We start from the raw sequence: 15,819 nt of genomic DNA, 5'->3' as shown, positions 1-15,819 counted from the left end.
AATATTCACATATTTCATACTTTTCAAGTATGACAAACATGGGCAAGTCTTATATCAAATGAAAGCTCTCACTCTCAGGAATAAGGCTACGTTTTTATTTTTTTTCTATTGTCATCACATATCCAACAATCGTCTAATGAATAATGATGTGAAAAATGGTCTTTTGTAAACATATGGGAAACTTGAGTGTGAACTGCCTCAGATAGCACAGATAGCCACAAATGATACACCATCTTTTCTCTTAGGTCCTACTCTAAACAATGAGTCCATTCACAGCATTCTCTTTGGTTGTGTGCATGAATAATTCCTTGCTATTTATTATGTGCAAAAAAGAAAAATGTATTTTCACCCCCTTCAGTAAAATAAGAATAACTTTTGAATGCAACATGCTAAATTCATTCATTCTTTTTTGGCTGTTTACTTTCTGCTGCTGGTAACAACCAGAACTGTCTGCAGTCTGCTAGAGCACCCAGAACCAGAGTTCTACACTATCAAATACAGTGTTTTCAACATAAAAAAAGACAATTTGGTGTTTCATCATATAAAATCAACATAAATAATATTTGTCACAAACAGCAGCTTTTTATGTAACTTCAAAGGGTTTTCTGTAAAATGATATAAAGATATTGCATTTATTCCACTGTATGTGGTTATGGGAGCACTTCAAATATTTTAGGCGGAAATTAAATACAAAAAGGGTATTATTCCTTCCATCAGTTGGAGTAAAATAACTTTTGCATAGATTATGATAGAGAAAAAAAATCATTTTTCTTCTGTAAGCTGGCAATCGCTGGAATCAAACAAAACTGCAGGTTTCGTTACCACTTAGGGCCAGAGTTATACACTTTTAAATACAGACTTTAGAAAAAAAACATAAAAAAGCGCCTATTTATTTTTGTGTTTATTAGAGGACTGACAACACATACAACCATGTTGAGCACTTTTAACAGTGTTTTATGTAATTTCAAAGGGTTTCCTGTAAAATGAGTCCACATTTTTGTATGTGCACCTCGGCTTGTGGGTATGGGAAGCTTTTGAAATTGGGTAGGCCAAATCTAGGCGGAAATCACCAAAATAGCCTCAGAGTAATGTGCTGCGGTGCTGCACGTCGAAATAAACATGTCAATTAATGGGAAATTAATTATTGGAGGAAGTGAAAAATTGCATTAAATTTGGACACCCAAATGTATACAGTATATACCACTGTATAGATGGGTTAAAAGACGCAAAGTAAGGGCAAAGAGCCAAAGCCGTTTTTATATGAAATTTAAAGGGGATTAAAGCGATCACGTATCCTTGTACAGTTTATGGAGCTAACATAGCAAAATTTGGGTGGGGGGCTTTATGGCCTGATGACGGCCATATTTAATAGTAATATCTTTAGCATGTAGTGCAATGATAATAAAGTATTACCTTGGGGCAAATCAAGGCTGTTATCGTCTATAGAGAGAACCAAACATGTTTTAAGATAAGGAAGCATCAAACTGCATAAGTGCACTAAGTGAATCGATAAAACCAAAACACATTTCATAGTGCTACTTAATCCCAAAAGATCTGAGCTCAGCTTTTCCAAAAAGGTAAACTGAGCAGAGTTCAAATGCATCATGGCAGTCTTTTGATGAGAGTTTTCATGTAATTCAGCTTCATGCTGATATCAAGGATTCTTAAAGATCTTAAGAATTGCCTCTCTTTCAATTCATAAGGTTGAATTTGTATTCAGTTGGCCACTCCCCCACAAGATGCTGAATTTGAATGACACGTAGAGGACTGCAATGCAAATCCATTATTGATCCAACATCTATCATCTGAACTTTCCGGAGAAAATTTGATATTTTGTGTATGATTACATTTATTTGGATCAAATTTGAGTTAGTATGTAAAAACCCTCCATGCTATGATCATTCCTTGAAAAAACTTGAAAATGTGATTATCATCTTGTATGTATATCTTATTTACAACTGCACAGTCTTTTAAAAACAAAAAAAATTAACCGTTCTCTCATCGTTGTGCTGTACCGCAGTCTCTTAACCTCTGAGAAACAATCCTGACTCATTTCTGTCTCCATCAGACTTCTCTTCATTTCTTAACTAGGCCCGGGCAACCATATCTGACAGCTTAAATGTGTTGGATTATACAGGCGATTTTCAACAAAGATTTGAACGATTACAATGACTCCGCTTACAGAACAGATCAAAATGATTATTTTGAAGGTGTGTGTATGCATATGTATGACGATACCTATCTCTCTCTTCGCAGATAAAAGGGAGACAGTATTGCTGCTAAAGAAAGCAGAGAACAAGCCCGTCTCAGGACATCGGTCCAGGGTAGAGGATCTGCCAGGAGAGAGATAACAGAAAGAGAGAGATGGGATTTTGCAGCATGTGGATCTTCCTCTTGTTCCTGTGTCTCTCTCATCAAAGCGTCTCTGCGGAAGCTGAAGGTAGTCTTCTGACTAATGCTATCTACACGCCAATGGGTCTCTTCAGTCCCATGAGGGCCTTTGATAACCTTGCTCTTTAAAGTCCATGATAGAGGATTGTAATAGTTTACTATTGCCAAATATTTTTGTATCACATGCAATACAAAGGATCGTGTTTGGATTACATACTCATAAGATGCTTGTATATGCCTTACATTCTAAAAGAAAATGCTGGGTTATTTTCAACACAGCGTTGGGTCAAAAAGAAACAAATCCGACCTATGCTGGGTTGTTTTAACCCATTGTTGGGTCAAATATAAACATTTTCTGGGTTAATTTAACCCAACGGCTTGGTTCGTTCCTTTTTGGCCAAACGATGGGCACATGGTGCTTTTGTGGATGTTGCGGGTTTGAGGCTTGCCTTGTGATGTCTCCTGAAAACCGATTTCCTGAAAACTTGTATCGGCCATTAAACGTTGCTCTTTGGAAGCTTATGTTGCTTAAATGAGTTTTCAGTTAAGCATTATCTTAGATTTGTGTTTTACTTCAAATTCCATCATTTAAGTAAAATAGACACAAATGAGACAACTATTGGCGTGCAGTTAGTGCACTAAGCTATAAATAAATGTTGATAGCATAGCCCAGATAATTGGGTGTTGGAGAAATGTATATTATATTGATTATTTCTCACACTTATCTTGACAAATCCGACCATGGTTTGTTAGAGTAAAGATTTTTCGGTAACACTTCACAATGTGATTGTATTTGTTAACGTAAATGCCTTGAAATAACAATGAACAATATAATTTTTCAGCATTTGTTAATCTTTGTTAATGCCACCGTTACCTGTGTTCATGTTAGTTCATGGTGCATTAGGTTAACAGTTATTACTTTTGATTTAATAAATGTATTAGTAAATGTTAAAGGAAAACACCACAGTTTTTCAATGTTTCAGTGTTCTTACCTCAACCTAGATGAATTAATACATACCTATCTTTTTTCAATGCATGCACTTTTAATCTTTGTACAACGCTTCGTGAATGTGTTAGCATTTAGCCTAGCCCCATTCATTCCCATGGCTCCAAACAAAAGTTTTATTTTGTACCACCATTACTCGTGTAACTACTCATGTAACAGTTTTTAAATAGGAAAAACATGGAAGTGTTTGGTGGCTTCTAAATTCATCTCTGTTTGGATCCTAAGGAATGAATGGGGCTAGGCTAAATGCATTCACATTAAAAGTGCCCGCGATGAAAAAAGATATATGTATTAATTAGTCTAAGTTGAGGTAAGAACATAGTAAAATATTGAAAAACAGTGGTGTTTCCTTTAAAATATATCATGAACTAAGATTAGTAAATGCTGTAGAAGTATTGTTCATTGCCTCACAATGCCACAGCTTAGACATCAAGCATAATTTTAGGGTTCTTGAATACTGTAAGGTATCAACAGGGTTATTTTCAACCCAGCATTGGGTCAAAAATGAACAAACCAAGCCATTGGGTTAAATTTGTATAACTTTTAACAAATACAACCTTATTGTAAAGTGTTACCAATTTTTTAAACCCTAGAGAAAAGATGAGATTATTGGTTTTGTTTTTGGTGTCTTTTAGAAGAAAAATCTTTAACAAAAGTTTTTTTTTTAATATTATGTTTTTATTTTGACATTGAGCCAACATATATCAATTCAAAAAGACGAATAATTTTACAATTATTGAACTACATAAATTCCTCAATTTTTAGACGTTTTTGTAAAAACACAATACATTTGATACATATATTTTTAAGCCAATGGGGACTGTATGATGATCATGCAGACAATGAAAGGGTCAACGTCCTTTAAACTTTCATCTTTTTTCTTCATTTTATCATATTGCTGACTGACATTTTTAAGAGGTTGGCCTCTTGCTCTTTTGGTTCCTTTGGCTTAATACCTTGGGCCATAGGCATTGCTTGAATATTGTATTTAGTGGGTAAGTTAGGTTAGACCAAGTTAAACATGTTACCCTATCTTAAATCTTGGCAAAAATATGTCTTTTTGAGACATATTAGTTAGGGATGCACGATATATCGGCCGACATATCGTTATCGGCCGATAACTGCTTATTTTTAATATTATCGGTTATCGGTCTAATAGCAAAATTAGGGCGATAAATGAAAGCCGATAAATGATGGATTATTTTGGTTTGTTGAACCACTTCACTTGCTCATTGCTGGCCATGTGGAGTATTAATTGGTGCTTTCTGTGACATAGCACGAAGATGACACGTGTTGCGGGCTCAAGAAGAGTATGCTAGTCTAGCGCAAAGACAAGATGTCCGCGGCCTGGGAGTTTTTTATTGTGAAAATAATATGAATATTTATCGGCCTACATATATCGGTTATCGGCCCCCAAATACAAAGAGTTATCGGCTATCGGTATCGGCCAAAATTTCCATATCGGTGCATCCCTAATATTAGTTCATGCTTGGGTACACTGTCCGAAAAAAAAATGGAGGAAAGGGCGATACCCTTCTTAAAGGGGTCATAGCGTAAAAATCATACTTTTTCCATGTTTAAGTGCTATAATTCGGTCCCCAGTGCTTCTATCAACCTTGAAAATGTTATAAAGATCAACCCAGTAACTTTGTTTGGCTAAGCCATTTTCTGCAAGCATGTGAAAAAATAGGTTGTTCAGATTTCGCCTGTATTGTGAGGTAGGTAGCAAGGCGAATTACAATAATACCGCCTCCTTAATCTGCACTATCCAACACTGAAATTTAGCAATTTTAACATGTTATAATAAATTATCTTTAGAGTATTTTGAGCTAAAACTTCACATACACACTCTGGGGACACCAAAGATTTCTTTTACATCCTAAAAAAAATCTCACAATATGACCCCTTTAAAAGGTACAAATTTGTAGCCCATTTATATTTGGTATACCAGGTGTGTACATCTGTACCTAATGGTACATATTAGGACCTTTTTAAAGGATACGGCCCCAGTTTTGACCATTTTTTTCTAACAGTGTAGTGAGCCGTCAATAGACTAGAATCACTCCTATGTACTATTCGCACGGGATTAGTATTATCTGGGGACCTAATGTGATTTAGAAATTACCTACCTACGTCTGAGTTTCGTGTGGCCGGTTCGCACGGGATAAGCAAAGCCTGTGATTTCACTTCAATTTACTGACTTATCTCCCAAATATAATGTTGAGGCTTTGCATAACACTATCACGCAACACCGCGACACGCTGTAAGGGGTGCTATTACCAAATCGTTTCGTTAAATCATTGAATGTGTAAAAAATGTGAAACTGAGATGACAGAATAGCGTCTTCTGCCTCTAGATGCAGTTTTAAAGATTAAAATTACTTTATCTGATCAACACAAATACAAGGCGCAAAAATATAACTGATTGCTTACCAGCATTAAAACCGCTTTTAATAAAAACAAGGTTTTTTCTTTGTGTATCAACAACGTCCGCTCCGTGGACAAGGTAACTGCAGCATGTTACGCCGATGGCTTTATTATTAACTGACTGAACACTTGACTCTCGCCTGGGCATTAAGATATGCAAGTTTTTCATCAACAATATCTGCGTGACACATAAACATGATGATCATCTGCCATCGACTCCACTGTTTCAGCACGTCATCTACAAAGAGTCTGCTTTATTAACTGCTTTCTGTTTGCTCCGCGTGAGCTAAATGTTTTTGTTCTGTACTTTTTACTCGCATATATTTCTACATATTTTCGACCAAGGAACACACAGAATATAATATAAGTTATTTTGGATAGCAGTTAAGCTTGTTCTGAAATGATGAAAAAAGCCAAATGACTAAAAAGGATCTCTCCAACTTAATTTTATAGATACAAATTAAAAATGTCCTATATTAATATGTATTGCCTTCTGTATTGCATTCGTTCTGTACACGTGCACAAATACTGCATAATTGTAATTTCTTTAAGACACTGCTGTGTTCTGTATTGACAGATTCTTTGTAAATTTGCACTTAACAAGCCTAAACAACCTCAGTGCATCTCGTTGTTCTGGATTTAAATAATTATTTTATTTTAATAAACAAAGGGTTATGTATACAACGCTATTGGGCCACCCGAAATCACCGCACATGAAATTCCTTTACCACGACAGCCCCACCTAAACTTAGAGATCGCAAATATTGACAGTTCTGCATATTTTTAATATTAATCATCAAGATGGCCGAAAGAGACTGATTAGAAGTTTAAAATCAGAAACATACTAATAAAGCCCTGAAGTTTCACCATGAAAGCCAAAAAAATCGGAGGGATGTGTCTATGTATGTGCGCTTCACAGCTGCAGTGCGAGAGGCACAGAAACTGAGAAAAAAATAAATAAAAAAGGCGCACTGGTAACAGATGCTGGCCAAATTACAGAGATGCCAATTCGCACGGGACTAATATTATCAGAGGACCTCGGTGTTCGGCGAAATATGGTAGGTCATTTGCGGAGGAATTTTCACTTTACAAATTACAGACATGGCGGATTCGCACGGGATTAAGATCACAGACAACCTCCGTAATTATTACAAATCACTAGAGGTCACCAGGTAATACTAATCCCGTGCGAATAGGACTCTAGTTCATTTTTTCATTGTACTGGAAGGAACAGCCCCCAAGATGCAAAATATCCTATGGTGCATGTACTATAGAAAGTACGTTTGCAGGCATGCGTATCTTAAATCACATCCATGTGTGTCAGTGCATCTGTCTGTCTGCACATCTAAGTCGGCTATACAGCACAAACACACGGCTCCCTGAGTCAGCAGGCTCTTCTGTGGGGCATCTGCACACCTCCTGCAGCTTTATACCTCTGCCGTGAGCTTTAAATCACTGTATACCTCTGTGATTTCCATCTCTACTACCGTCTGCTAGAAATCTGTGTGTGTGTGTTTGTTTCTGTGTGAGTTTGTGTGCTTGTGTAAGTAGAAGAGCGAGAATGTGAAACATATTGAATTCACGCAGGATGGTTTTAAAAGAGTCTGTCAGGACCAATTACTGACTCAGTCACTAATGCCCTGAAACACAGTCATTTTCTACACCTCTTCAAAATGGCTGTTTGCTGTGACAGACACTCGACTGTGAAATGAAAAGAATGTGCTCGCTGAGGTCACGTCCTTATTTTTTCTGCTGTGTCTTGTCTATCAACAACCAGTTAAGTGTAAAAGCGTGAACGTGACATGAGTAATCAACCTAATGTATACAAGCAGTCTGTTATTTTCCACAATCTGTTATCATGGTAACGCCCCTCCAATAGGTTACAAGTTGTTTGCTTTAAAATCATGCACATTTTCCTTTAATAACCTTATTCCAGGTGGCTTTATGAGTCTGCTCTGAATAAGCGCCGTGCAATATATCAAAAAATGCTGAAATATCACGATAAATGATGATTTAATTTTAATGCTTCAACAAAGTAACATATGGTCAAAGTTTTAGGTCGATGCGGATAATATAGTATCTGGCACATGGATGTTAGTTGGGATGCGTGTGCACCCGTGCATGATAGTGGTAATAGTGGTAATATTTACTGTATTTATGTTTGTTTACATTGTTAAAATGTATTTGTTTCATGCAACAGCACAACATGTCTGTTTACTTTCGAGAGTTGTAGAGATACTTTGTATTAATATTTGAACAAATTGTCTAATATGTTTCAATTTAAATCGATTTTAGAAAAAGAAATATTGCATAGCACAATATTTAGCATGCTATCTATATCGCATATCAATAAACATAGTAGTGCGTCATCTTTACAGGCCATGATTTTATCTTGCAAAAGATGATTTTAGTGTAATCCTTCCTGCACAAATACTGTATGCACGATCTGTGATTTAGTTGCATTTACTGTAGAAAGTAAAACTAGAGATACGCCACTGTTTATCCCGGATGCCCCTGCTGAAAAAAACAGCATCAAACCAGCATGGGAATTATGCTGATCTACTGTATGCTGGTTTAGCTGGTGGTCACCAGCATACCAGCACCAAAACACAACATATGATGGTATGACCAGCATGGGATGCTGGTGCTAATGCTGGTTTAGCTGGTGCTAATGCTGGTTTGATGCTGGTTTAGCTGGTGCTAATTGTGAGGAACTGGAGACATAGAACAAGAGAACCCATGTGCAGACAACATCGGGGAGTAAACACAGACCATTTATTATAAATTAACATGAAAACAAAAGCCCACGAGGGGGCAACACAACATTAAACATGAATTACTAACACTGACTAGACATAAACACTCATTTGTGAAATCATTAAACTGAAAGAACACGAAAGACTGCATAACATGACACGATACAGCACAATGATCCAGCACAAGACAAGAGACAAGAGGAGATTAAATAGGGGAAACTAAACAAAAAAAAAAAAACGAGGGCAACACAGGTGAGAGGGATGAACTGATAATGAATAATTAACAGGGAGAACAAGGGGCGGGGACTAGAGACGAGACACCTGAGCACATGCCACAATAAACAAGGCATGAGCCTCCACACGAAACAAGAGACTGTCAGAACTCTGCCATCACAATAAAACATAAATATAAAACCAAACTCTCGTGGCAGAGTCCTGACACTAATGCTGGTGCTGATGCTGGTTTAGCTGGTGTTCACTAGCAAACCAGCACCAAAACACAACATATGCTGGTCTTGCTGGTATGCTGTTTTTTTCAGCAGGGGCGGAAAAGATAATACAGGTGCGGTGAGATGCTGTCGGGTTAAACTGAAGAGACAGGTGATCTGTTTATTGTGCTGCACTGTAGGTGGAATAAAGAGTTTGTTCTTCTGACATGTAGGGGAGAGCGGGGTAAGATGAGCCAGTTTTTACATATGTTGCCTTATCTGCATGAAAAAATGAGACAGAAGTCAAACAAAACCATCAACCTTTATTTAAGGATGTCTCCTGTCAAATGAAATGATAAGAATGCCATTATAACAAAGGGCTTTGAAAAGGTGGCTTCTCAAAAAAAAGTGCTCTTGTGGCTCAACTTGCCCCAGCTGAGGGGTAAGTTGATCCATGTGAAGGGGTAAACTGACCCACTGACTTTTTTTGTTTAAACCCGAACATAGTTAAAAAATTCACACCATTCTTAAATTTAATTTTAAGGGTGCCAAAGAATGCATTGAAATAATGTGTTAAATTGTTATTTGATATTTACATAGAAGGTATGTAACTTTATTAAGTGCAAACATTATCCAAAGACGTTTTTAAATGTCCATTTACAACCCTAGGATTTGTCATTTTAATGAAATTGTCTATTTTTGCCCTATTTGGAAGGGTAATAATAATAATAATGTTGATTGCTCTATTTAAAATTTTTTTAACTAAACATCATGGTGGGGTACATTGAACCGCTGGTTCAGTTTACCCCACAGCATTTGGTTCACTTTGCCCCACGGCCACCATTTTGGGAAAAACTGCCTAGTTTAGTAAAACAGGCTAATCTTTAGCTAAATCATTGACCTGGTTTTATACATTAGCCTATCACCAATATGTATGCTATAAATATTTAGACCTGGATAAATTTGCTTTAACATAACAGCCATTATACTTGACATGTATAAATTTAACTTTGATGGGATAAAAACTGTTTTTTGTAAAAAAATCATACTTATCTCTTTTACTTGTGCTTCTCTGTACCATAGTCAAATAGAAATGATGGTTGCTACCTGGATTTGTGGTCACATGGCTACAAATCTGTATGGTAGCCTAGATACAGGGGGTGGGTCAACTTACCCACTGGCTCACTTTGCCCCACTCTCCCCTAGGTGTTGTTTTGTGCCATTGTTGCGTGTTGTAGGTATCGCTGTCAGTGCTGATGAATTTGACAGAGTTGCTGTATCCCATTTGTCTATTTATACTACACAAGTTGTGGCCGACTGGAAAAAAGTATGGAAGTAGTTGTGTCTGTGACGTCACCCATAGGTTTGTGAAGAGCTTTTTTAAAGCCAATAGTTGGTGTGGGTTGCCATCGCCGTCTTGGCATCACTTCACCGTGCACCACATTAAGAGGCGGGAGGTTGGTAAAGCTGAAGTGTCTGGTTGCTGAAACCACGCCCGCCTAGCTTAACGGTAGTGACTGCAGTGGCAATTTACCCGTCATTCAAGTGGCCACGCCCTTAATTATGCAGGAGTTTAAAGCTTAATATGATTTAAACGAATGAGTAATAAAAAAATTCACCCCCTCACAGTTTTCATAAGCTATATGGACCAAAAACCCTTTTTGTACCAGGCTGTAAACATATATTTTTTGCTGTAAAGTTGGGCATTTTAAAGGAACACGCCGACTTTTGTGGATTTTAGCTTATTCACTGTATCCCCCAGAGTTAGATGAGTGCATACATACCCTTTTCATCTCCGTGCGTCCCGTCTGACGCACCCACCGCTAGCCTAGCTTAGCACAAAGACTAGAAGTAAATGGCTCCAGCTAACATATATCACACTATATTCTCAGATTGCCCAAGTAGCAGTGCTTCACCTTCTGAGAATATAGTTCCTTGTATGTATACACTTAAAAGATGGCTGTGTCTCATATATGACCTTGTTATTTGTAAACGCTGTGACTACACAAATCACATCATATAAATAGGAAATGTTGGTGTTATTTTGTCACTTATTGGGAGCAGTATGCTAGCTGGAGCCATTTACTTCCAGTCTTTGTGCTAAGCTAGTCTAGCGGTGGGTGCGTCAGACAGAGTTACGGCACGCACGGGGATGAAAAAGGTATGTATGGACTTATCTAAGTCTGGGGGATATGGTGAATAAGCTAAAGTCCCCAAAAGTTAGCGTGTTTTTTAACATGGAGGTCTATGGGAATTGACTCCCTCTTGGACCAAGCCCTGCCGGTCAGTCGATTAATTGCAGTTTAAGTCACTTCCGTATAGAGACAGAGCGCAGCGCGTCATAACCTGAAAACCACGCCCACCGGGGGGAAAGCAATCCAACCATCTCCATTGACTTTGTATTGCGAGAGGACGCCTCCTTGTCATTTCTGGCTTATAATAAAAAACTGAATAATGCCTAAAAGCTGCTATGTGACAATATGTACAGCTAACAAGCCAAAGAACCCAGAAATAAGTTTATATAAGCTGTCGAGCCGTAAAACCCAGTCTTTACGGAGAATAAAGTGGATCGCCGACTATGTTTCCCCCTAGTGGACGCAGTTTTACTAATAGGAGTACTGTGAAAAGTTGCCTGTTTCCATTTCTGTGTCTTTAAACGCTCGTTTTTTAAAGTCGAAATCTTATAAAAACTTATTTGGTTTTTTTGGATTGTTAGATGTACACCTTGACACACAGCAGCTTTTAGGTATTATTCTGTTTTTAAGTTTAATCTGTAAATAAGTTTTTATAAGCTGTCGACCCCAAAAAACGAGTGTTTAAAGACACAAAAATGGATACTGGCAACTTTTCATAGTACTTCTATCAGTAGAACTGCGTCCACTAGGGGAAACATAATCGGCGATCCACTTTATTCTCCGTAAAGACTGGGTTTTACGGCTCGACAGCTTATAAAAACTTATTTCTGGGTTCTTTGGCTTGTTAGCTGTACATATTGTCACACAGCAGCTTTTAGGCATTATTCAGTTTTTTGTTATAAGCCAGAAATGACAAGGAGGCGGCTTCTCGCAATACAAAGTCAATGGAGACGGTTGGATTGCGTTCCCCCCGGTGGGCGTGGTTTTCAAATTTGCATAACTGCGCTCTGTCTCTATTGGCTTCATCAGAGAGATCGGAAGGTTGCCCCTTGGTTGTGGCCTAAAGTAATGTCGGGGGGATTTGTACAATATTTGCTTTTAGGTTTCCCCTTCAGGTTAGATTAAAACATTATAATATGAAGTGTATGGTACAAAATGGACAAAACATTCAACTTATTTTTTAAATTGATTGGACAAAATACTTTGGCAAAAAGGCAAACCACAGTGAATTAGATGGTTTTCTTGGAATATACAAACAATGATAGAAATCAAAAAGCTCCTCAGACAGCAAATGACTCCGGGCCGAATCTGAACCAGATCCGCACCAGATCTGCTGACTTCAGTGCAGATTTGGCCTGGAGTAGTCTGCTGTCTGGGTCACAGCTAATAAAGCACACATTGACAACAACTTTATCTGATATTAATATTTGGTAAAACTTTATTTTCTTTTATTATAATTTTATTTTATTAATTTTATTAATATTAATATTTGTTGATCCTCTTTTGTGGTAACATTTTATAGTCATTGTCACACTGTAAAAAATACTCAGATTTACAAGTCATTTCAACTTACTATTATTTATCTTGACTAGAGATGAGTTGTTATAACTACAGGTGAGTTGTTATAACTTATAAAATAAGGTTGACTTTTCTCAACTATATTTTATAAGTTGTGACAACTCATCTCTGTTGACATGACTTGTAAATCTAAGTTGATTTAACAAAAAATTTTAAGGCAGGAAAGTTTTTATTTACAGTGCCTTGTCTTTATAAAGTTTGCAAATGTGTTGCGCGTTATAAGTAATTGGCAAGCCTCCTTAAATTATATGTTTCATTAAATATTTTATTACAGAGCAAAGATGTCAATTGTTGAAAGTTGGATATCACTTTTGGCCACTACTTAATGCAGGTACTTAAACTATATTCATTTAAACTACGATTTGGGACACTAATTTCAATTTCGATTACTATTTAGGACTGATAGTATTTGAGATGGACTGAGATTGTCAAGAATTAAAGGATAATTCCGGTATTTAACACTTTGAGTCTCATTTCTGGTTTGTTTTGGATGAACTACAGTGATGGACACAGAAATTTTGACAATGGGTCGTGTCTTGAGTTTTTGACTCGTTTAGAAGCGTCTCTTGACTGCTTCAGAATGGAAGTCAATGGCCATGCACAAACATGTCATTAAAACAACACTTAACGTTCATTTTCAAAACTGTACTACTCACCGAGTGGTTCGTGGTGTTCGTTGATGATTAAAAACAAGTTGTGTAGCGAAATACAGTTTCTGTCGTGTTTTATTTGGCATTTTGACTGTTTGCTCGCTGATATATCACTCCGCCGCCAGGAAACAGAAAAGGGTCTGTTTGTTTACATGTGGTTGTAGTTTTTTCGCTCGGTTTCTCTCAGAAGAAATTTTTCCCATATTTGTAGGGCTGGACCAGAATATTCGAATATTCGTTCCGTGGGTTGACATTCGATTTTCAGTTTTGAGATTCGAATATATATATAAATATTTTACAGCGTTAATGCAGAGCTTTTGCCAAGCAGGAAGTGCACTTCACGCTCCCGCTCTATAGGTGGCGCAGAGAGACCAACATCCATAGCCAACAGCCACCAAACGGCACCAGTGTGAAAGAGATCGCCTTGAACGTAAAGCGCGCTTCCTGCTTTGGCATTTACACTAATAGTGTTGTAAATAACGTTCAGTTTCTTGCAAAAACTGATTGATTTGCTTCACAAGACGTCAAAATGTCACACAGAGTTATGGGGGATTACTGTTGTATTGGATATATGCTTTAGCTCTTAAAGTGTGCGGATCTGTTGACTTGCATGACGGAGCACTGGGGTTTCTGCAAAATATCTTCTTTATTGTTCTGCTGATGGAAAAAAACATATTGGATGGTGTAAGTTGTATAAATAAACTTGATTTTGAAAGTATGCTTCCGTTTTATTACAGTTTGTTGGACTACGTTCATTCATGCTTCAGACTCAAATATAAAGCGGAAGTATATACGCAGTTGTAAGGTATCTGAAAAAATAGTTCCACTATAGCAAATAACACGGATTGAAATCATACATTGCGCCAATATATTTGTTTGTAATCATCAACGAACACCACGAACCACTCGGTGAGTAGCACAGTTTTGAAAATGAACGTTAAGTGTTGTTTTAATGACATGTTTGTGCATGGCCATTAACTTCCATTCTGAAGCAGTCAAGAGACGCTTCTAAATGAGTCGAAAAGTCAAGACTCGACCCATTGTCAAAATTTCTGTGTCCATCACTGTAGTTCATCCAAAACAAACCAGAAATGAGACTCAAAGTGTTAAATACCGGAATTATCCTTTAATGAATTAACTTAATAGCAAGATTAAAGGTACAGTGTTTCATTTCTGCATTACTAGTCTCTGCGATGGCTATTCAAGTCTTAACAATGCATTATAATAAGGTTGCTTAAGTATCAAATGTCTGTATGCAAACGAAGGCTTGGAGAGTAAATGCAGTTTAAATGGCATTCATCCAGAAGATCCTATATTGAGATTAACTAGAGTGCTATCTCATACTTTTCAGGTGTTTTATCCCCACCTACACCACTGAACCCAGAAGGTTAAAGTTTGTACATGAATGCAGTCTTCACCCCTGAGTTAAGATGCTCAGACCAAACGTAGACAGCTGCCAAATTTCTCTTCTTTTCCCAGTCTATCTGTTATTCTCCAGCATTGGCTGAATGCCTCTGGACCATCAGCATCGCCTGCCGAAAATATCCTCAGTAGACCGTAAAAAAAGTTTGCAGGCTGAAAAATCACTTTTGAACTTCCATATTCCATGAAAGCATTTCTTTCCCTCCCGGTGCACTGTATGCTGTATATCTGTGATAAATCACCGAAGCCTGGTGTATTTGTTTCCTTTATATGTGGGTGGCAAAGATTTTCCCAGCTAAAGCAACTTTTAAATGAGAAGGAATTTTTTTTCATGTGATTTCTGTCAGATCATCAATAACATCCTGGTGTTTAATGCATATACTTTTGTTTGGAAAGTCTTTGCTTGCTGAGTTTATTATCACGTTGCTGGGGGAAAAAAGAAAATGCGATTTCTTTTCTTCAGTCTGTAAGTTACTAATGTGCATTTCTGATGTAGTGCCAAGAATTTTTTTCTGCACGAGAGCCGGAGGCGTTGAAAAGGATGTACTTGTCTTCTTCAGTTTGGTTGCATTTCAGGTGTGCGTAAAACCATTTTGTCCAGATGTGGCTGTACAGTGTCTGCTACTGTCTAATCTTGTACTTGGCATCAGTGTCCGGTTGTCTGAAATGGCTCGTCTTCATCTGATTCATAGGACATCTGCAGTCCACTTAGTGCCAGCAGTTATGAGTTTCACAGCGATATTTAGTCGGTCTTGTTGTTAATGGTCAGAATAAACCATAACACAAGCAGCGCTGTCCGGTTTTCTATTCAGTGCCTTTTGTTGCTGTTTTTATTTGATGTGGTTTCTAAAGTGCAGGTGCATAATTTTAGTCACACGAGCAATCTGTTTTTCTCTGAGTCTATAGTGCCATCTAATGGCGACTGTCACATAAATCAACATCATACATTGTGGTTGGATGTAAACTTTGATTGATTCAACATTGTTTCATGCACCATTAGGTATTCCTCTATTTATATTGAATTTAA

At 37.4% G+C, this 15,819-nt stretch overlaps 1 protein-coding gene across 1 annotated transcript in view; it reads left to right on the top strand.

Annotated features, from left to right (window-relative positions):
- The window catches only part of col7a1l (collagen type VII alpha 1-like), a 103,360-nt gene that overhangs the window by 4,942 nt on the left and 82,599 nt on the right, over positions 1 to 15,819 (top strand). Inside the window, exon 2 of the mRNA XM_073868386.1 lies at positions 2,257 to 2,440. Coding sequence (XP_073724487.1) covers positions 2,365 to 2,440 — 76 coding nt within the window. The 5' untranslated portion in view covers positions 2,257 to 2,364. The remainder of the gene's footprint in view (positions 1 to 2,256; positions 2,441 to 15,819) is intronic.

This window comes from Misgurnus anguillicaudatus, chromosome 1, assembly GCF_027580225.2.
Source record: "Misgurnus anguillicaudatus chromosome 1, ASM2758022v2, whole genome shotgun sequence".
In the NCBI taxonomy this organism is placed as follows: Eukaryota; Metazoa; Chordata; class Actinopteri; order Cypriniformes; family Cobitidae; genus Misgurnus; species Misgurnus anguillicaudatus.
Note: the sequence above shows the minus strand (reverse complement) of the source record. Positions and strands in the feature narration are given on the sequence as shown.